The 24,188-nt window shown below is 39.8% G+C and overlaps 1 protein-coding gene across 4 annotated transcripts in view; it reads right to left on the bottom strand.

Moving 5' to 3' along the window:
* MACROD2 (mono-ADP ribosylhydrolase 2) overlaps positions 1 to 24,188 on the bottom strand; it is a 1,980,208-nt gene that overhangs the window by 1,371,589 nt on the left and 584,431 nt on the right. For all 4 annotated transcript variants that reach the window (XM_082645906.1, XM_082645907.1, XM_082645909.1 and 1 more), the window contains exon 5: positions 188 to 304. In XM_082645906.1, the coding sequence (XP_082502032.1) occupies positions 188 to 304 (117 nt within the window). The remainder of the gene's footprint in view (positions 1 to 187; positions 305 to 24,188) is intronic.

Below are 24,188 nucleotides of genomic sequence, written 5' to 3'. Positions count from 1 at the left end.
AACATCGCACATATATTTGGAGATGTATTTGGAAAACACATTTCATTACCATGTACAAAATCTTAATAAAAGCACATTTAATTAAATACCACTGCTACCACTTCCTCTTCCAGTTACCCACTTGAGGACTAAAACAAGGTAAGAGTGCTCATCTGATTTTGAAAGTGTTCAAAAGAGCTGTACTCACATTTTGCAGGCAGGTCATAGCCACACGTGATTTTTGCATGTCCAGTTTCACAGCCGTTCAGGTTACGACATTCAGCGAGCAAACAGGGGCCAGCTGCTCTGTGAATACAGCCGTCCACTGGAGGAGAGAGAAGAAAGTTAGCCCATATTTGGCCTTTTGGAAATAAATGCAAAACTTGGGATAGGGAAAGAAAAGGAACTCAAGTTTTTCCTCTTAGAAATCACCATAGTCCCATGGAAGAAAATCCATGGTATTCAATCCCTTAAACATGGTTTTCTTCTCTCTTTCTCTCTCTCTCCCTTTGGTTTGTGTGGTGAGCAGAAGGGTTACAGAAACAGCATGCAGCTAAATGTTAAACAACAGGTTCTTTAGAGGTAGGGGAGCCCTAATTCGTAGCCTTTTCCAACTTCAGTTGGGTAAATATTTCCACCATGTCTATTTCAAGCTATCATCTCCATGTCACCTAACACAGAATTGGGAAGAAATGCTAACAATTCTATGTCCGAGGTGGTAAGTGTTGCCTCTGACACACCACAGGTTATAGAAGAAAGAAACGTCGAGAAGCAAGTGAGAAAGGCGCTCTAGAACATCTGCAGTCACTGCAAAACTGAGAGTGAAGCTGTCAAAGTAAGAACCAGACCTCTAACTTCCTCCACCCTCAGTGGCACGACACAAATGCAGTAGGTGTCTGCAGGGCATCTGACCGGGGGTTAGGTGAGGGGTGAGGTTAGCTTAGGTCTTGAAAAACACCCGGAAGACCACCCCTCACTCACTTGACGTGGATGAAAACAGAACCTCCACCGCTCCTGCTGCAGCTCTGCTAACCGAGCAGGCTCCGCCTCTCCCCAACACAGGCTCTCATCAGCCCTCTGGCTCTCATCAGCCCTCTGGCTCTCATCCCTGCCCCACCTCATGTCTGCCCTTCATGGTGAGAATCACCTTTTGAAAATGAACACCTGATGCCACTGGAAATTAAAACTTCATTTGACTAGATTGGGGGCGAGCACACAGCTGGAGGGCTACAAGACCACATGCACATAATTTAGTAGTTACTGAATGAGCCCTTGGACACAGAAGAAATGCAAGACTCTGAAACAGAGGGTTAGAAGACAGAAAGAGAGAGGAATAGTAATCTGGGCTGTGAAAACAGACCAAGATATTAGCGGTCTGAAGAACCCTCCCCTCCACAGTCCACAACACCATGTAATTGATCACTGTTTTATTATTATTATCATTATTATTAATTTTGTGAGAAAGCTGGATAATGAGTGGGAAGTTGTCACTGAGGGACATGTAACCTGTCTAATGGCCTCTGCTACCACCAACTGGCATGGAAACATCGCTTTTGGCTGAACAAGTTTCCTAGGTAAACAAGCTCATCTGGGCTTCACTACATCACTATTTGCGTACCTGTAAAGCTTGAGAATAAACCTGGGCCTCAAAGACCCTCACAACAACAGAGCCAGACTACTCTAGTAGTCATAGTACTCTAGTAGTCATTCCAGACTACTCTAGACTACAGTATTTCCGAAAACCTAGGTTGAAATCCAGACTCTACCTTTACCAGCCATACGCTGCTCAAGCCCGTTTCCTTAGAAATTAGTGTCAATAATGGCTGTACTAACAGGGTTATGCATGGAATCTGAATAGTATAATGCCTGAGAAGCACCAGCAAAGTGTTTAATACAATGTTATGTGCCCCACTGATGGTAGTTATTATCTTAAACTCCTTAGATGAAAGTTTTGTGTAAATTTTAAAGTAACTATTTTTCTTATATAAAAATGAAAAATATAGAGAAGCAAGAAGAATATGAAAACTACCATTTGCCCTCCCACCTAGAGAATTCTTCAACATTCTGATGTTCACTCTTTCACTGGTTATACACACACACACACTCACACATATAATTTTTCTCTTACAAAAATGATAAATTTTGTTCACTCTTTCACATAGCAATTTTACTTTGTGAACTATTATGTAGTTGTTAAAAAGAACAGGCCAATTTTATAAGTAAATAGAGTCAGTACTAAATATGAAAAGATTTCTAAGTGAAATGCCAGGTTTAAAATATATATATAATATATATGTATATATATTATATATATTTTTTATGTAAAGTCACAATTTTGTTTACAGTTATACACATACACACTTACATGCATATACATGTATGTGTACTGGAAAGACAGGCATCAAAACATAAAAAGTGATTATAGGATGGGAAACAGAAGGTGAAACTGTTAAGAAAAAAAATTAGGTTCTAATTTCTCTCTGTTTAAATTTTTTACAAGAGCATCAAGAAGAGTATTTTAAAGTGAATATTTTTTCTTGGCAAAGAGATCATTAGTTTGAAATGGATAACTAAAATAGGATTTGATAGCATACTTGATCATATGCTGTTAAATATTGTCTGCATTATTTAGACTGCAGCCTAAGTTTGTAAACATCTGATTTTCAAAATCTTCATGGTTATACCAGCATTCATGACTGCATTAGGGCAATGAAAGTCTAGCTGAAGTTATTTAATAATAATGACTACAGCTTAAATGTACTGACTGCATCCATGTGCCAGGCACTATACTGAGGACGACCGTATAAGGTACACACTAATTTTATAATCTCCATTTTATAGGAGTTTAGAAGAGGTTAGTAACTTGCCTACATTCACAAAATATTGGCAATGTGATTTCAAAACCCCGGGCCTGTCTAATGGAGCATCCATACTCTTAACTGCTATAGCTCACTGCCTTTGGGACTTGAATCCAGGCAGCCTCACCTCAATTCTTGCATGTGGCATGTGGAACCACTATATTACATTACTTTTTAATTCCCATCAATTCTGTCTATAAGTTATAATGTACATGCAATCAAATGCACAGATTTTAAGTGCAGTTTTGATGAGTTTTAACAGATGTATATACTCACGTAGCAATGATGCCAATAAAGATACAAAGTGTCTCCATCAACCCAAAAAGTTCTTCTGTACCCTTCCCATCCAATTTCCCCTCTCACCACCCAGAGGGAGCCCATGTTCCGACTTCAGCCACCTTAGCTAAGTTTTGCCTATTATATAATCTCAAACTTCATATAAGAGATGGAGGGGGCCCGGGGGAAGATGGCAGAAGAGTAAGACGCGGAGATCACCTTCCTCCCCACAGATACATCAGAAATTCATCTACACGTGGAACAACTCCTACAGAACACCTACTGAACGCTGACAGAAGACCTCAGACCCCCCAAAAGGCAAGAAACTCCCCACATACCTGGGTAGGGCAAAAGAAAAAAGAATAAACAGAGACAAAAGGATAGGGACGGGACCTGCACCAGTGGGAGGGAGCCGTGAAGGAGGAATGGTTTCCACACACTAGGAAGCCCCTTCGCGGGCGGAGACTGCGGGTGGCGGAAGGGGAAAGCTTCGGAGTAGCGGAGGAGAGCACAGCAACAGGGGTGCAGAGGGCAAAGCGGAGAGATTCCCGCACAGAGGATCGGTGCCCTCAGGCACTCACCGGCCGGAGAGGCTTATCTGCTCGGCCACCGCCGGGGCGGGCGGGGCTGGGAGCTGAGGCTCGGGTATCGGGTTTCAGTCGGAGCGCAGGGAGAGGACTTGGGCTGGCGGCGGGAAGAGAGCCTGAAGGGGTTAGTGCACCACGGCTAGCCCGGAGAGAGTCCGGGGAAAAAGTCTGGAGCTGCCGAAGAGGCAAGAGACTTTTTCTTCCCTCTTTGTTTCCTGGTGCGTGAGGAGAGGGGATTCAGAGCGCTGCTTAAAGGGGCTCCAGAGACGGGCGCGAACCGCAGCTAAAGGCGCGGACCCCGGAGACGGGCGTGGGACGCTGGGGCTGCTGCTGCTGCCGCCAAGAGGCCTGTGTGCGAGCGCAGGTCACTGTCCATGCCCCCTTTCCGGGGAGCCTGTGCAGCCCGCCACTGCCGTGGTCCCAGGATCCAGAGACGGCTTCCCCGGGAGAGCGCACGGCGCGCCCCAGGCCCGTGCAACGTCACGACAGCGCAACGTCTCGCCGGCGTCTGACGCCTCAGGCTCGCCCCGCCTCCGTGCCCCTCCCTCCCCTCGTCCTGAGTGAGCCAGAGCCCCCGAATCAGTGGCTCCTTTAAACCCGTCCTGTCTGAGCGAAGAACAGACGCCCTTCGGCGACCTACACGGAGAAGCGGGGCCAAATCCAAAGCTGAGACCCGGGAGCTGTGAGAACAAAGAAGAGACGGAAATCTCTCTGTGCAGCCTCAGAAGCAGCGGATTAAAGCTCCACAATCAACTTGATGTACCCTGCATCTGTGGAATACCTGAATAGACAACGAATCATCCCAAATTGAGGAGGTGGACTTTGAGAACAAGATTTAAGATTTTTTTCCCCTTTTCCTCTTTTTGCAAGGAATTATCCTAAATTGAGGAGGTGGACTTTGAGAGCAAGATTTAAGACTTTTTTCCCTTGGGGCTTCCCTGGTGGCGCAGTGGTTGAGAGTACGCCGGCCGATGCAGGGGACACGGGTTCGTGCCCTGGTCTGGGAGGATCCCACATGCCGCGGAGCGGCTGGGCCCGTGAGCCATGGCTGCTGAGCCTGCGCGTCCGGAGCCTGTGCTCCACAACGGGAGAGGCCACAGCAGTGAGAGGCCCGCGTACTGCAAAAAAAAAAAAAAAAAGATTTTTTCCACTTTTCCTCTTTTTACACGAATTATTCCAAATTGAGGAGGTTGACTTTGAGAGCAAGATTTACGATTTTTTTCCCCTTGTTCTCTTTCTGTGAATGTGTATGTGTATGCTTCTGTGTGAGATTTTCTCTGTATAGCTTTGCTTCCACCAATTGTCACAGGGTTCTATCTGTCCGTTTTTTTTCTTTTTTTCTTTTTTTTAATAATTACTTTTTTATTTTAATAACGCTACTATATTTTATCATACTTTATTCTATTTTACTTTACCTTCTCTCTTTCTCTTTTTCCTACCTACCCTCCCTCCCCCCTCCTGTCTTTCTTTCTTTCCTTCCTCCCTCCCTCCCTCCCTCCCTCCCTTCTTCCTTCCTTCCTTCCTTCGTTTCTTTCCTTCTTTCTTTCTTTCTTTCTCTCTTTCTTTCTTCTAATTCTTTCTTTCTAGTTTTTCTCCCTTTTATTCTGAGACGGGTAGATGAAAGGCTGTTGGTGCTGCAGCCAGGAGTCAGTGCTGAACCTCTGAAGTGGGAGAGCCAACTTCAGGACACGGGTCCACAAGAGACCTCCCAGCTCCACATAATATCAAGTGGCGAAAATCTCCCAGAGATCTCCATTTCAACACCAGCACCCAGCTTCACACAACGACCAGCAGGCTACAGTGCTGGTCACCCTATGCCAAGCAACTAGCAAGACAGGAGCACAACCCCACCCATTAGCAGAGAGGCTGCCTAAAAACATAATAAGGTCGCAGGCACCCCAAAACACACCACCAGACGTGGACCTGTCCACCAGAAAGACAAGATCGAGCCTCATCCACCAGAACACAGGCACTAGTCCCCTCCACCAGGAAGCCTACACAACCCACTGAAACAGCCTTAGCCACTGGGGACAGAAACCAAAAACAACGGGAACTATGAATCTGCAGCCTGCAAAAAGGAGACCCCAAACACAGTAAGATAAGCAAAATGAGAGGACAGAAAAACACACAGTAGGTGAAGGAGTAAGATAAAAACCCACCAGACCTAACAAATGAAGAGGTAATAGGCAGTCTACCTGAAAAAGAATTCAGAATAATGATAGTAAAGATGATCCAAAATCCTGGAAATAGAATAGACAAAATGCAAGAAACAGTTAACAAGGACCTAGAAGAACTAAAGATGAATCAAGCATCGATTAAAAACACAATAAATGATATAAAAAGTACTCTAGATGGGATCAATAGCAGAATAATGAGGCAGAAGAACGGATAAGTGAGGTGGAAGATAAAATAGTGGAAATAACTGCTGCAGAGCAAAATAAAGAAAAAAGAATGAAAAGAACAGAGGACAGTCTCAGAGACCTCTGGGACAACATTAAATGCACCAACATTCGAATTATAGGGGTTCCAGAAGAAGAAGAGAAAAAGAAAGGGACTGAGAAAATATTTGAAGAGATTATAGTTGAAAACTTCCCTAATATGGGAAAGGAAATAGTTAATCAAGTCCAGGAGGCACAGAGAGTACCATACAGAATAAATCCAAGGAGAAATACGCCAAGACACATATTAATCAAACTGTCAAAAATTAAACACAAAGAAAACATATTAAAAGCAGCAAGGGAAAAACAACAAATAACACACAAGGGAATCCCCATCAGGCTAACAGCTGATCTCTCAGCAGAAACTCTACAAGCCAGAAGGGAGTGGCAGGACATATTTAAAGTGATGAAGGGGAAAAACCTGCAACCAAGATTACTCTACCCAGCAAGGATCTCATTCAGATTTGATGGAGAAATTAAAACCTTTACAGACAAGCAAAAGCTGAGAGAGTTCAGCACCACCAAACCAGCTTTACAACAAATGCTAAAGGAACTTCTCTAGGCAAGAAACACAACGAAGGAAAAGACCTACAATAACGAACCCAAAACAATTAAGAAAATGGGAATAGGAACATACATATCAATAATTACCTTAAATGTAAATGGACTAAATGCTCCCACCAAAAGACACAGATTGGCTGAATGGATACAAAAACAAGACCCATATATATGCTGTCTACGAGAGACCCACTTCAGACCTAGAGACACATACAGATTGACAGTAAGGAGATGGAAAAAGATATTCCATGCAAATGGAAATCAAAAGAAAGCTGGAGTAGCAATTCTTATATCAGACAAAATAGACTTTAAAATAAAGACTATTAGAAGAGACAAAGAAGGACACAACATAATGATAAAGGGATCGATCCAAGAAGAAGATATAACAATTGTAAATATTATGCATCCAACATAGGAGCACCTCAATACATAAGGCAAATACTTACAGCCATAAAAGGGGAAATCGACAGTAACACACTCATAGTAGGGGACTTCAACACCCTACTTTCACCAATGGACAGATCATCCAAAATGAAAATAAATAAGGAAACACAAGCTTTAAATGATACATTAAACAAGATGGACTTAATTGATATTTATAGGACATTCCATCCCAAAACAACAGAATACACATTCTTCTCAAGTGCTCATGGAACATTCTCCTGGATAGATCATATCTTGGGTCACAAATCAAGCCTTGGTAAATTTAAGAAAATTGAAATTGTATCAAGTATCTTTTCTGACCACAATGCTATGAGACTAGACATCAATTACAGGAAAAGATCTGTAAAAAATACAAATACATGGAGGCTAAACAATACACTACTTAATAACCAAGTGATCACTGAAGAAATCAAAGAGGAAATAAAAAAATACCTAGAAACAAATGACAATGGAGACACGACGACCCAAAACCTATGGGACGCAGCAAAAGCAGTTTTAAGGGGGAAGTTTATAGCAATACAATCCCACCTTGAGAAACAGGAAACATCTCGAGTAAACAACCTGACCCTGCACCTAAGCAATTAGAGAAAGAAGAACAAAAAAACCCCAAAGTGAGCAGAAGGAAAGAAAGCATAAAGATCAGATCAGAAATAAATGAAAAATAAATGAAGGAAATGATAGCAAAGATCAATGAAACTAAAAGCTGGTTTTTTGAGAAGATAAACAAAATTGATAAACCATTAGCCAGACTCATCAAGAAAAAAAGGGAGAAAACTCAAATCAATAGAATTAGAAATGAAAAAGGAGAAGTAACAACTGACACTGCAGAAATACAAAAGATCATGAGAGATTACTACAAGCAACTCTATGCCAATAAAATGGACAACCTGGAAGAAATGGACAAATTCTTAGGAATGCACAACCTGCCAAGACTGACTCAGGAAGAAATAGAAAATATGAATAGACCAATCACAAGCACTGAAATTGAAACTGTGATTAAAAATCTTCCAACAAACAAAAGCCCAGGACCAGATGGCTTCACAGGTGAATTCTATCAAACATTTAGAGAAGAGCTAACACCTATCCTTCTCAAACTCTTCCAAAATATAGCAGAGGGAGCAACACTCCCAAACTCATTCTATGAGGCCACCATCACCTTGATACCAAAACCAGACAAGGGTGTCACAAAGAAAGAAAACTACAGGCCAATATCACTGATGAACATAGATGCAAAAATCCTCAACAAAATACTAGCAAACAGAAGCCAACAGCACATTAAAAGGATCATACACCATGATCAAGTGGGGTTTATTCCAGGAATGCAAGGATTCTTCAATATACGCAAATCAATCAATGTGATATACCATATTAACAAACTGAAGGAGAAAAACCATATGATCATCTCAATAGATGCAGAGAAAGCTTTCGACAAAATTCAACACCCATTTATGATAAAAAACCTGCAGAAAGTAGGCATAGAGGGAACTTTCCTCAACATAATAAAGGCCATATATGACAAACCCACAGCCAACATCGTCCTCAATGGGGAAAAACTGAAACCATTTCCACTAAGATCAGGAAAAAGAGAAGGTTGCCCACTCTCAATACTCTTATTCAACCTAGTTTTGGAAGTTTTAGCCACAGCAATCAGAGAAGAAAAGGAAATAAAAGGAATCCAAATTGGAAAAGAAGAAGTAAAGCTGTCACTGTTTGCAGATGACATGATACTATACATAGAGAATCCTAAAGATGCTACCAGAAAACTACTAGAGCTAATCAATGAATTTGGTAAAGTAGCAGCATACAAAATTAATGCACAGAAATCTCTGGCATTCCTGTACACTAATGATGAAAAATCTGAAAATGAAATCAAGAAAACACTCCCATTTACCATTGCAACAAAAAGAATAAAATATCTAGGAATAAACCTACCTAAGGAGACAAAAGACCTGTATGCAGAAAATTATAAGACACTGATGAAAGAAATGAAAGATGATACAAATAGATGGAGAGATATACCATGTTCCTGGATTGGAAGAATCAATATTGTGAAAATGATTCTACTACCCAAAGCAATCTACAGATTCAATGCAATCCCTATCAAACTACCACTGGCATTTTTCACAGAACTAGAACAAAAAATTTCAAAATTTGTTTGGAAAAACAAAAGACCCCAAATAGCCAAAGCAATCTTGAGAATGAAAAACGGAGCTGGAGGAGTCAGGCTCCCTGACTTCAGACTATACTACAAAGCTACAGTAATCAAGACAGTGTGGTACTGGCACAAAAACAGAAAGATAGATCAATGGAACAGGATAGAAAGCCCAGAGATAAACCCACGCACATATGGTCAACTTATCTTTGATAAAGGAGGTAGGAATGTACAGTGGAGAAAGGACAGCCTCTTCAATAAGTGGTGCTGGGAAAACTGGACAGGGACATGTAAAGGTATGAGATTAGATCATTCCCTAACACCATACACAAAAATAAGCTCAAAATGGATTAAAGACCTAAATGTAAGGCCAGAAACTATCAAACTCTTAGAGGAAAACATAGGCAGAACACTCTATGACATAAATCACAGCAAGATCCTTTTGGACTCACCTCCTAGTGAAATGGAAATAAAAACAAAGATAAACAAATGGGACCTAATGAAACTTCAAAGCTTTTGCACAGCAAAGGAAACCATAAACAAGACCAAAAGACAACCCTCAGAATGGGAGAAAATATTTGCAAATGAAGCAACTGACAGAGGATTAATCTCCAAAATTTATAAGCAGCTCATGCAGCTCAATAGCAAAAAAACAAACAACCCAATCCAAAAATGAGCAGAAAACTTAAATAGGCATTTCTCCAAAGAAGATATACAGACTGCCAACAAACACATGAAAGAATGCTCAACATCATTAATCATTAGAGAAATGCAAATCAAAACTACAATGAGATATCATCTCACACCAGTCAGAATGGCCATCATCAAAAAATCTAGAAACAATAAATGCTGGAGAGGGTGTGGAAAAAAGGGAACACTCTTGCACTGCTGGTGGGAATGTGAATTGGTACAGCCGCTATGGAGAACGGTATGGAGGTTCCTTAAAAAACTACAAATAGAACTACCATATGACCCAGCAATCCCACTACTAGGCATATACCCTGAGAAAACCATAATTCAAAAAGAGACATGTACCAAAATGTTCATTGCAGCTCTATTCACAATAGCCTGGAGATGGAAACAACCTAAGTGTCCATCATCGGATGAATGGATAAAGAAGATGTGGCACATATATACAATGGAATATTACTCAGCCATAAAAAGAAACGAAACTGAGCTATTTGTAATGAGGTGGATAGTCCTAGAGTCTGTCATACAGAGTGAAGTAAGTCAGAAAGAGAAAGACAAATACCGTATGCTAACACATATATATGGAATTTAAGAAAAAAAAATGTCATGAAGAACCTAGGGGTAAAACAGGAATAAAGACACAGACCTACTTGAGAATGAACTTGAGGATATGGGGAGGGGGAAGGGTAAGGTGACAAAGCGAGAGAGAGGCATGGACATATATACTCTACCAAACGTAAGGTAGATAGATAGTGGGAAGCAGCTGCATAGCACAGGGAGATCAGCTCGGTGCTTTGTGACCGCCTGGAGGGGTGGGATAGGGAGGGTGGGAGGGAGGGAGACGCAAGAGGGAAGGGATGTGGGAACAGATGTATATGTATGACTGATTCACTCTGTTATAAAACAGAAACTAATAATAAAAAAAAAGTGAAAAAAGTGAAAAAAAAAGAAAATGAGGAAAGGATGAGGATGTGTATCCACAGAACACCACTCTCTAATGCAACACAAGCTAAAATTTCTTAAAATTTGAAATTTTACTAGTACTCCTAGGTTCTGTCTTATAATCTTTCATGAAATGTTGCATTAAACCTTAGAAAAACTCCAAAAAAAAAAAAAAGATATGGAGGATGGGGCTATCTTCTTTTGCTCAGCATATTTTTTGAGAGTCACCTGTGTTGTTGCATGTATTAATATAGTATTTCATTCCTTTTCTTTCCTGAGTAATATTCCATTATTGAATATACCATAATTTCTTTATCCATTCATCTGTGAATGGATATTGGAGTATTTATATTGTTAGCTATTATGAATGAATCTTCACTTTTATACAAATCCTTTTGTGGCCATATGTTTTCATTTCCATTGGACAAACACCTATGAGTAAAATTGCTGGGTTGGTATATGTTTTCCTTTTTAAAGAACTAACATACAGTTTTCCCAACTGATTATACCAATTTACATATACCCCCAGCAACGTATGAGTTTTCAAATTTTGGCAGTCTTTTGGTGTTGTCAGCCTATTTAATTTTAGCAATCCTAATAGACGTAAAGAAGTATGTCGTGATTTCAATTTGCATTTCCCTGGTGATTAATGGTGTTAAGTATCTTGCCAAATGATTATTGGTTATTTATATACATTCTTTTTGGAAGTGCCTGTCTATGTCTTTTGCTAATTTTTATTGTCTTTTTTATTTCTGAGTTATTTTAAATGTACTATTAGTTCCATAGAATTTTTTTTAATTTCAGATATTTTATTTTTTCAGTTCTTGTGATTTTCGTTTGGTTCTTCTTCTTAGTTTTCATATCACTCCTGGAATTTCCCATCTCTTAACCCATTATATCCATCTTTTCATGTAAATGCATTAACAGATTTCACATAGTAATTTTAAAGTCCCCATATGCTAATTTCAATATCTAGGTTAGCTATGAATCTGTTTATATTGACTGATTTTCATATGACTCTGGGTCACATTTCCTCGTTTCTTTGCATGTCTAATAATTGCTGATGGCATATGAACATTGTGAATACATTGTGGAGGCTTTAGATTTTATTGTCTTTCTGCAAATGGTATTGAAATTTATCCCAGCAGGTAGTTAAATGACTGCCAGGTAATAAGGAGGCTTAGTTTTAGGCTTTGTTAAGCCTAAAACTTATAGGCTGGTCTATTTCAGTTTTTCCCTTAGTCCTTGGATGTGGTCTTTACTCCTAAAGCTTGGACCTTCGGGCGTTTCAGTGGAAATCCCAGGTTGTTTGGCAACTCCCTCTAATCTGCGGGAGTAAAATTCTAAACTCTATATCCCTACAGTGAGAAGATGATGAATGCTCTGCCCAGTGAGTTCAGCCTTCCAGCTTTTGTTTTCTTCCTCGTCTCCATGGAGTCTTTCCCTGCACAAACACAGCTCAAGGCTTAGCCAAGGATTAAAGAGGTATTTATTTATAGATTTGGGGGTTCCCCCTCTGTGACTGTCCCTGTTCTGGAGTCCTTATCTCAATTCCTAGTCATTCTGTCAAATCTGATTCAGTTCTATGATTCCTAGAGCCAATAAACCTATTTCTTTTGGTTTGAGCTCCATCAGCCACGTGCCAGGTAGGGTAGAAGGAGCCCTCCGGGTCACAGCTATTTAAATGTAGATTTCACCCAGTATGGTTTCCTTCTTTCAGAGGATTGCCTGCTTTTAGTTGCTCTCTAGTGCCAGTAAATACTTTTTGTTATTGCTTTTGTATTTTGCCAAGAATCTGTATATACTGTTGGTGGGATGGCTAATCTGATACAAGCTGTCATTATCAGAAGCTGGAAGTGTACACATTTTTGATTGGTTAAAACATGATCTCATATGATTTCACAGCTATATTTGTGGCCCTTTGGGAAAAAATGTATGAGACAAAACGTCAGTGGTAATATCAATTGTATCAATTCTGTGTTTAAAAGTATTGTTATGTCTTTGAAAGACAAAAATAAAAAGACTATATATGCACGAACTCAATATGAGAGTGTAAAATTCTGTAATCTATTATCAATTATTTTGCTAGACTTATTTTCCTAAAATGAAAATCTGATTTTATTACTTCCCTACTAAAGTAATATTTGCCATTCCCCATATTCACATTACAAAACCCTTAATTCCAAATTATGGTCTTTTAGGCCCTTCACAAATGTGGTTCCAATTTGCCCTCCCCACCTCATATCACTCCATTCTTTCTCCTCACACATCTGATCTGGCCACATCTAAATCCTCACAATCCCCTAAACACACCATGATTTCTTTGCAAAGTACTCTCTACTGAGGATATCTAGCTATGCCTCCCATTTCCTTTTCTGCCAAGCAAGGTCTTTCTCATTTTTCAACTTCTAGTTCAAATGTTTCTCCTCTAATAAACTATTCACACCCTTTATAGGACACAGTAGTGTCTCTTTATGTTCCCACGATATTCTGGTTTATGCACTAATTCCATACTTATAGATTGTTTTATAGCTATTACATAAATAGCAGAATGTGTGTCTCCTTGCTTGGTCTATCAGCTCCTTGAGGGCACAGGAGGTAGCTTATTCTCTTGTAGATCCCCAGCTATCTCAGTAACTGACATGTTGTATGTGTTTAATACAATTGAATTAAATGCAATTAAATCTGAGAGGAAAAGCAGTCTAGCTTCTTTTTTTAAATAATAGTGAAGAAGTGGTTAGGCTACTTTAAAGCCAAAGAATCAGAAGTTAAAAAGTAAAGTAATTACACAGCCAGAAGGTTATAGTCACAGATCTAATGATGAGCTTCTATATTAGAAGTGTTAACAATTCACAGAATCTGAAAATTCACCCACTTCTCTCAGGTCTGGTGCAGCCTGCTGAAAAAAGTGCTCCTTTAGTTTCACTTAGGGTCAGGCTGAAAAGGTAGCAAGCTCAATAGTGGCCGATGCGAGATTCAACACAGTAGCACTTTTTCCATCTCCCCCACCCCAGGGTGAGAGGAGATGGAGGACTAACAGTTAACATTCGTGCTGACACAATGTATTCACTCCAACCCAAAATGTCTAAACCTAATTACAATTAAAAAAAAAAAATCCAAGATCAAAAGTCTGAAAGTTGAACACAATTTTCCAGAGAGATAAGACTATCTTTGCCTCTTGGCCTACCAAATATATATCCTACAGGCAAAAAGAAAACTACAGTCCTTAAATACACAGGTCACCAAAGCCCATTTATTATTTTTTTTCCTGGGCATATAGCTAGACAGCACTTTCTAGCCTCCCTTCTAGTTATGTGTTGTCATGAGATTGTGTCCTGTTTAAAGGAGTATGAGTAAAAGTGATGTAACTACTTCTACTCCAATCCCTAAAACCCCTGCACACGCCCTCCGCCTGATCTCCCTGTTGTCTGCAGGCTGGATGTAGAGGCTCCAGGGCAAGACTCCAATGCCCCAGGAGATGGTACAGCAGCCACATGGCAAGTGCTTGAATCCCTAAATGATTCTGTAGAGCAGAGTTCCGCCCCATCCCCACTTCCCATACTGGATGGTGAATCAGTATTAGATAAACTTTTATTATGCAGAGCCACTGAGGTTTTGGAATGTTTCTGACAGCAGTTTGCCTTGACTAATACATTTACATCTGTTGTAAATACTACAATGGTCATTTTCATTCAGGCTGATTAGTGTTATGTTTTCAACTTTTATGCAAAATATTCAGATTTTAGTACTAGAACGAACATGTTATCTGGGCCATGTTCATTTCCTCTGTATGCCCATTATCATGCTAGACTCTCAGGTCTCAGAGAACCAAAGCCAGCCTGTCCCATTAACTCAAATAGTTGTTCCTCCTACTTTGTGATCAAAACCAGACTAGTAGAAGATAAAGGCTGAGGACTGCCTCAAAACTGCCCGTGGTATGGTCAGCTAGGAGCGGAGTGAACACTGAGGTCACCCACAGGGCTGCTCTTCATCAGGACTACAAGGGGTCTGGCTGCAGCTTCTTCCAAAGACCAGGCTTTCTGCTGTACTGACACACCTGTCACTTACCGTCCTGACAGCCAGGCCAGAATGCTTGCAGGCAGATGGTTAACTATGGCAAGGGCCTTTAATTCCCAGCATATTTCCTCCAGTAACCTAACAAAGGCTAAATTCAGAAGACCTGAGCCTATTAATTAGGCCATCTTACCTAAGTTTTCTTACACTATAGCCTAGAGAATTAGACCATCTGAGGGTGGGGGTAGAAAGATGGATTTCAGCTGTGCTTGGGGGAAATTATTTTTCACTTTTGTCAATTTTACCTTGTTGTTTAGATTTTGGGAATGTTTTATAGGATAGTCTTATCCCACTATTTAAATAGCTAAAATAAGGACAAAAGAGATGGGACATGAAACCACATCAATTTTTCTGACCTAGGATTTATTTTACCCATGGATTCCAAGCCACCTCTCTGGCATTCCTCAGGTAAAGCTCCCCATTTTACACACAAATGAACAAACTGATGCTGACAATAGGGGAAGAAAAAGAAAGCCATAAAGCACTGGAATCCATCAGATACGGTGGACTAGTGAATGTAACAGCTAGCAAAAAAAAAGAACCAGGAAAGAGTTCTAAATACATGTTTTAAAAAATACTAAAAGCACAATTTAGTGAAATCCAGTTATTTTAGAAATTGGCCCTATGAGGCCTCTCCCTTGTCTACAAAGACAATTTTCTAAACAGTGTTTAGCAAGGGGGATTCTGAAGTTCTTAGATCTGCACATATTCATTTAATCTTCTTCTGTAAATAAAAGACAGTAACTTAATCTAAAAGCTGCCACACAAATCATATTAGCCTGAAAATAAGAGGCTCTCTCATTGAATATATCCCTTAGAAGCTCAAGAGGATACAACAGAGTTCTTTCTAAATCAAATCAACATAAATTTATTAAACTACCTTGTACACAGCATTCTTCAAGAAGTTGTGAGGGGAATCCAATAATGATAATAATACGTCACATCTTTTGAGGGTTTACCAAGTGCCTTCCAGGGTGCAAAGTGACTTACAAGCTTTCACCTTATGAGAGGTGGTATTACAAAGTGGAAAGAAGATGATTCTGGAGGCAGAGGTTTGAGTCCTAGTGCCGCCATTCTAGCTCCCTATGTTCTGATGTTCTCATCTGTAAACTGGAGACCCTCATTCAAAATCACAGGGGTTTTGTAAGGAAATTAGTTATTACATGACAGGTACTTTGAATAAGGCCTGGCACGTAGGAAGTAGGCAATAAATGTTGGTTATGCTATTACATTTAATCATCATAAAAATGTGTACACGTAGGATCTACTAGAATGACTAACCAATAAAGAAGTAGAAGTTAAAGAATTAGTGCAAGATTATGTCACAGCTGGGGTCAGAGCCCATGTTTGCCTAAATTTAAAAGTCTGAGTTCTTAATCCCTACTCTCTCCTACTGCCATTCATGCAAAGAAGTATAAACCATAGTCCCTTCCCTTGGGAACCAAGTGACTAGAACAGAAAGGCTCAGAGCTAGGTTTTCACCAACGAAAATAAAATGTAATTGGCAATACGTAGAGTATTTTAGTATGGAGAATACGTCTTTTAATAGATCAGCAAAACTTTTGGGTATATTTCACATGTTAATGTGTTACATTTTTAAAGACCTTTGACAAAACCACCACAAATTTAATTATTAAAACAATTTTGCAAGGTGGGCTGGGACTTTTTTACTTTTCCAATTTTATAGCTGAAATAATTCAATAAGTGCAAAAATAGGCACCCAGAATCATCTCCCTGTGGCAGATATGAATTCAAGTTTTATGGCTCTCAGAGTGTGGTGTCACCTGGGGAGTCTGAGAAAAATACAGATTCCTAGACCCAACCCCGAATGCATGGAATCAGTCTCTCTAGCAGTGAGACCTAGAATCTCCATTTAATATTTTCCGCAGGTAACATAGATGCACACAGCCAGCCGAGAACTTTGAGAATCATTCCTCCATACTACCTTGCTTTCTTAACAGAGCTCCCGAGAGTGGTGAGTAGTTTGGTCTACGGTGAGTAATCTGAGTGTTCACTGCATAACAGTTTGCACTTAGAGCCAACAATATTAACAGGAACTAGAACTGAAATCCAGTACCAAGTAGGATTTTGATTAAACACTGCTTCACTCAAAGATAGATATGATGATCATGAAATGCCTTGGGCATGAAGAGGTCCTAGGTGCATGGCCTCCAAAGTAAGGTCACAAGATGTCCATACAGGGAATGGAAGAATATATTCAAACATTTATTCATAGTCATAAATTTTATCTAAACAGGTAAGAATGGAGTTCAGATTTACTAATATTTAACATATAGATGGACAATAGTACTTATATATAATTTATAAGTAAACACACATACACATATAGGTGCACACTCAACAAATTTGTATTGAAAGAGGTGGACAATTTTAAAAACTTGGAGTCAACAGAGGTGGGGATTAAGCGTGCTCCGGAATCAAACTGCCGGTTGCTATCACTTAGATGTTCCTGCATCTATATAATGGGTATAATATTAGTACCTACCTTGTAGGGGTCTTATGAGAATTCAATGAGGTGACATTTGTATAGTGCTTAGCTTAGCCTGCATAAGTGCTTAAGGACTCTTCATGTGGTCGATCTTTGTACCACAGCAACTGATGCACAGAGAATCGGAGCAACTGGTCCCATCTTTGTATTCATGCCCTTGGCAGTGTGATTCTACAGCTTCCCCCATCATGAGATGGAATCTAGGTTGACCTTATATCTTGCTTTGGCCAGTAGAATAAGACAGAAGTGAATCTGTGCCAGTTCTAGTCCTAAGTCTCAAGAAGCCTTTCACGCTTCTCACTTGGAACCCTGCTCAGCTCCCAGGCCAGCCTGGTGAAAAATAAGAAGCCACCTGGAACAGAAACAAACTGAGGTCACCCTAGACTAGCCAGCACTAACTTTCCTGGCAACCGACTACAAACTCATGAGTGAGCCCTGCTAAGATGAGGACTGCCCAGCTTACAGTGAACCCAACAGAATTATGAGTTATATGAATAGTTGTTCTTTTAAGCCACTAAACTTTGGGGGTGGTTTGTTACACAGAAAGAGCTAACTGATATACGTAGCCATAATAATCAGGAAAAATACAAAACAACAATCTACTCTCAAGGGAAGACTCAAAGGAATAAGGTTAAATAGCTGCCCTAAACTCCTGGGAAAGAAAGACAATATAGTTGAAGTAATCAGGTGAAAAGCTGATTCCATTAGAGGTTACCTGTAGCCTGCATGAAAGATTTATGTGTCAGGTACTGAACAGCATCAGTGTCCCCTTTAGGGAGGAGAAGAAACATCTGTGAGAAAATACAATGCAACAACAAGAAGATCCACATCTTGAAGCTTCACAGATACAAGGAATGCAGTGATCTGAAACAGCCTTGGGCTGACTTAAAAATTAACTTCTGTTATGAACCTCCTGATCTTTCCAGTCAATTTGACGATGAGACTTGGACTGTGATCCCAGGAGAAAATGGTAAATGTAATAGAATAAACATTTGCACATTTCTCAGCCCAGGAACCTGGAGCAATTTTTAACTATGGGTCACACACCTAACTGTCTTCATCTCTAATCCAAAAGTTTAGTGACTGATCTTTAAAAATCAGGAGACACTTCTAATCTCCTAGAATCTAAGATCTAACTAATTGTGCAGATACCCAAGAAACAGTGATTTTTGTTTCTCCTGTAGAACCTGAATTCCCAAGTGAAGATAAGAGAATATTTCTCAGAAATAGTTACAATAGACCTCCCAATTTTTTTTTTTGGAAAAAATATGAATTAATGAGCTCTGTGTCATCATCATTAGTTTTGAGAGTAAGAAAGTCCAGTTGATTAAAATCTTACTCAGATTATGATAAAGATATATTTAGTTGATGCTAATTTCATGGTAAAGAAATTATTTTACGACCTAACTCAGTATTCCTTCCACGTATCCATGCTATCTCTTAAAAAAAAATTCTTGATCAAGAAAATGTCATTTTGACATGGGTTACTGGTTGCCTACACACTATCAGTTTTCATTTTCCCTACTAACAGAATCCCTCTATTGACTGGGGTGGCTATATGACCAACTAAAATCTATAATTTGCCATCAGCTCTTTCAAAGATGAAAAAGATATGTGTAACCAATTTAGATGGAAGGAGAAGCCCTTGTGTGGGCTTCTAGGAAAGCTCATTACAGACGGCTTACTCTCATAGATCTTTTTATACTATTATCACGATAATGGTGATGATGATGGTGGTGATTATCTGGCTTTCCCACTCGTCCACCTTCCTGCATGAGACTGAAACTGGGTCAGACTTCAGTAGCCATCATAGTGAGCATGAGCACAAAGGCTACATTCTGGTATGGTAGAAAGAAGAGCTGGTAGGTTCCTGAATCTCCGATGGCATCTGTGGAGATGTCACATTAGTCCTGAACTACTTCTCATTTGAGGAGAGAAAACAGTTTCTGCTAATGCATATGTCTTGTGTAAGCTAGTATCTGGGGTGGGAAATGGGGTTTCTGTAACTTGAATCCTAATTCCATTTTTAAATGTGGTAGGCATATATTTTAACTTAGCTGAAGGATGTTCCTGGAAATTCTGGATGAGGACCTTCTCTTTGACCATTAGAGAAGTATTAATTACTAGGAAATTCTGAGCTGACAAAACACTGGAAAGGGAATAAGAGTTGGTAAAACTCCTGACATTTCACTGGAGGGGCCAGGGTAGTACTGACCACACTAAAGAAGGAAGGGCAGTGAGAAGAATCTAGAATGTGCCAGTCTGGCAGCCATTTGACCTTAGGATAGCTTATATTTCATCAGTTTTCACCAGGGAGGGATACTTCCATCAGCAATAAGGTTGGATTTACTGAAGGTAAATGCTACTAAAGGACCCAGAGAAGAGAATGAGGATCATATTTCTCTGGAAGTCCATAGAGACACTCTGACTAAGCATAAATTTGCCATCAGAGATGGCAGGGATTTTCAGGCAGAGAACGCATTAGCTGGTGCCTCAACAGCTCAGTAACACTTTTTTTTTTTTTTTAATTTGGTAATTTTGCTTGAGAAGAAAAAATATGCAACTCAGTTTTTATTCAAGGGCATCTTCATTCCTCCACCCAAGCAGAGACTCTTCTCAAGGAAATGTGAAAAGGCAGGTCCTAACACTATATCCCTTGAAAGAATAATTCCTCAAAATAATCTTCAAATCTGATGTTAATAGAGTCTAAGCATTAATGGAAATTTTGACCTTAAGTAAAGAAGAAATAATAACTGTATTATCTGAGCAGCTGTAATAGACCTGTTTCTAGAGAGTGGCTTTGCCTCGGTTAAAGGCATAGATTGTGTCCTTGTTTCTGTAGAAGTCTTCTTAATAGAGAGCAGGTTAAGCAGAAACATGGTGGAGGGAGACCTCTCTCTTTCCAAGAAATAAGAAATGAGTCAACTTAAATACTTCCTCTTCTATCAGAAAATTCCCAGTAGCTGGGGACATAAGTTCAGAAGTAGGGATGATGAGGTAGGTCAATATTAACAGGTGTCTTGGAGACAACCTCATTTGTTTTATCAGAAAATGAGAGCCATGGAGAAAGGTAATCTTTCCCAAAGGAATTTAGCTTTTAAACTTTAATCGTGTTATAGAATCTCTTCTCCTCATTTTCTTCCTACAAAAAAGTAAATATGTCATTTTGTGGCTCATACTCCCATCTGCTCCAGGAAATGCTAATGAATTTAGGTGAGGTGAAAAAGGATTAAAAATCTGCATGAGAGAAAAAGAAATCTCTGTGAACTTTCACCTGGATGTCTAGAGGAAAATGATAAAAGCCTGTCTGCATATATGTATTTGTGGAAACATAAAATCCTGACACACACAAGATAGAATCTTTGTTTGGGTAAAACAGCCACTCACTTTACTTTCCATAGTTTTAAAAGGACTAATGACTCAGGATATTTGTAGGTCCCAGAAGGCAGCCTGTTTCTCCAAAGCGCACACATGAAGATGGCATTTACTGCCCCAATCCAAACATTGACTTTCTCTTCTCGCATTATTATTTTCAGAAGGAACTCTGAGGAACAATCTTATGGGAAGAAAAAACTTAGGGCCAAAAAACATTTTGATAATTCTGGCATGCAATAAAGTTATACTTTCTTTCTGGCATTTTTTTTTTCTGATTTAAAAAAGAAGAGTTGACTAACTTTTAGCAAAAGGCTATTTTTTTTCCTGTATTTCATAACTTGACAGTTTTTTAAATTGGAAAAATCTACCCAGTGGAGCTTATAGTAGTTCATAAATTTGATAAAATTTCCTAATTTCTTTTCAGTAAAAAAAATTCAATGTATGTACCTACATGGATGAAGACCTTGCCTTAAAACTTCTAAACTCTCATAGAAATATGTTAGTTAAAAGTTCTCAAAGAGCAAAAAGAGCGCCATATAACAAATTAAATCTTAGCATCAAAAAACAGTACTTAACCTAAACTGATAAGACAGCAGAATGAATAGTGCTTTTGTCATATGTGATTTCTATAACTAAAGTTGCATTTCCATGCATTCATCTAAAGTATTTCTAAACAAATAGAGATCAGATTTTGCCAGGGAATATTTCTACTTAGGAAAAAAGAAAGAATTTCAGAACTATTTCTTTGGGAAATGAAAGTAGGAATTTTTCCCATGGAATCTACAGGAGGGCCCTGGTGCTATCAGACCTGCAGTGGCCATTCAGTCCCCATGTCCTAGGCCTAGGTTATTTGAATGTCAATTGAGCCCCCCATCTGCAGATCCTCAAAGATGCCCTCCTTCTGCAAGGCTACTACAAGGGGAAATACATTTCTAGAAGTCAATGGAGCAAAACTTTCAGTTTCCTTCCCCTTTTTCAAGCCCAGACCCAGTCACCAGGTCCAAAGCCCTTGTTTTACGGCCTCTTCTAGATAAACTCCTTCTAAATCTATTTGTTCCTTGATGGACACACTGGGGGTGTCTCCCAAGCATGGCAGCTGAATGTGAAGAAAATGTCACAATTTTTTTTCTGCTAGAGAAGGGTCTGTTTGGTGAGAACTTTTACTTCATATACTCACCCATTAAAAATCAAAAAACAGGCAGCTCGGGCTTCCCTGGTGGCGCAGTGGTTGAGAGTCCGCCTGCCGATGCAGGGGACACGGGTTCGTGCCCCAGTCCGGGAAGATCCCACATCCCGCGGAGCAGCTGGGCCCGTGAGCCATGGCCGCTGAGCCTGCGTGTCTGGAGCCTGTGCTCCGCAACGGGAGAGGCCACAGCAGTGAGAGGCCCGTGTACCACCAAAAAAAAAACACAAAAAAACAAACAAACAACAACAACAAAAAAAAACGGGCGGTTCAAGCAGTGGAGCCGCGTGGGAGGAGTAAATAGGTCTCTCCGTGCTGATAAAGCAGGTTCTGTTCATTCTTCAAGTTCACAGAACAGAGACTTCAGAGAGGATAAAGCCATGGCTGGGATAATCCTGCAGCTCATCGAAATGGCTATTTTCCTTTTCCCCAGCGGAACCATTTTGCCCCATCTAAAATGCTTGTGGGAGAAGTTAAAATGAGCCACGTGTGCCTTCCCCCACAAAGGGGCCCTATATTTAACATAGCACACGCATCCAACACCTCAGACGGCTTTGAAGAAAGCTGTGTTTATTATGTGGGCTTATGAAATTAAAAGTACAAACTTTCTTATACTGGAAAAATTTGCAGTGAAATTTACAGCCAAAATAAGGAAGCTGTGCATAATGTAACTCTTGGCAAGAATTTTAATCAGTGGATCGGCAGGGCTGGATGCAATACTTCAGTTCCTTTCAGGCTTGTCTGAGCTTCCTTAATTTAAATACCACACACTGGGTCTGGGGAGAGCACTTGGGAGACATTGTGCTTTCCGCAGGAAGCAACACAAGCTAGTCAGAAGGGAGCACCGTGATAACAGTTTCAACCTCAGGGAACGAATGATAGCGAGAGAAAGATACACTGTTACAGTAGAGCAAAGCCACACAGATTTACGTTGTGATAAGGCATTCCAGCCCCATTACTTTAAGCAGGTAAAGACGTTCCCAGGTTATCAGTCTGACTCAGTTTGGCTTTAAAGAGCACAATTCTGGACCTTGTCAGAAGTTGTCATGCGGGATTGTCGTCTTCCCAATTGGAAAACGACAGAACTATCCAGTAGCCCTCAATTTCTGAGCAGCATGACAGCAGTTCAAACAAGTTGAAAGTCAGGTCACATAATGTGGACCCCAAACTGACCATCACAGAAAGAGTTATAATGTGATTAAAAGCTCCAGGGAACCTATTAAATCTGCTATCCCTGGCAGGATGAAACAAGAGCAACCCTGCCTCTCAAGCTACGATTTTTAAAGAGGCCTCTAGGAAAACATTTTATCCCTCTGCCATCTGCATGACACTTGAGTAATTAGTATCAGGTATATCACATGAAATCTCAGGAACTGAACTATTGAGAAAGAAGACTCAGAAGTCAAATGGTAAAGATATAAATTATATAGTGTTTGGACTTGACTGTACCATTTGTGTGCAGTATTTTTCTTTTAAAAAATATTCTTTAAAAATTTTTTACATGTAATTAAATTTACAAATGTAACAAATTCTGGGAACACAAGAGGTTGTTTAAAAATATTCTTCAATGACTCAGTCCTATGGAAGGTAAATGAGGAATGCGGAGGGCAATTCGCTCTGCTGCACAGGAGTCAAAGGTCAAGGGACACCAGAAGGCCCCAACTCTCCATAAACTGTCCTGCTAAGAAGGTTTTCAGAAATTAATTCAGAAATATGATCTGTTTAGAGAAAATACTGATTATTTTTATGCTACAGTATTTATTTGCTAGGTAATAAATTCATATACATACTAGCATCTAGAGAAAGTTACTATTTGGGGGTTTAACCTGTTGTAAATTCTGTGAAACCAGAAATTAATGTGAATACAGTTTAGGACATCATTGCTTCACCAATCATACCAGTGCATATTTGGTTTCTAACTCTCCATGGGGAAAGCAGAAAGCTGAGATCTTGGCAGAGGCATGAAACCACACCTTGTGGACTGGGTTCATGGTCTGCTTTAATTCTGGTCCTGTAGAAAAGGAATCTAGGTTTTTAATAAAGGACATTTAAGAAGGCATATCTCCGTTTAGCAACTAGTTTAATGACAATCTTGATAGTTTCTGCTGACAATGAATATTGGA

This window comes from Mesoplodon mirus, assembly GCF_964341445.2.
Source record: "Mesoplodon mirus genome assembly, chromosome: 15".
In the NCBI taxonomy this organism is placed as follows: domain Eukaryota; kingdom Metazoa; phylum Chordata; class Mammalia; order Artiodactyla; family Ziphiidae; genus Mesoplodon; species Mesoplodon mirus.
This window is presented reverse-complemented; position numbering and strand designations above follow the sequence as displayed.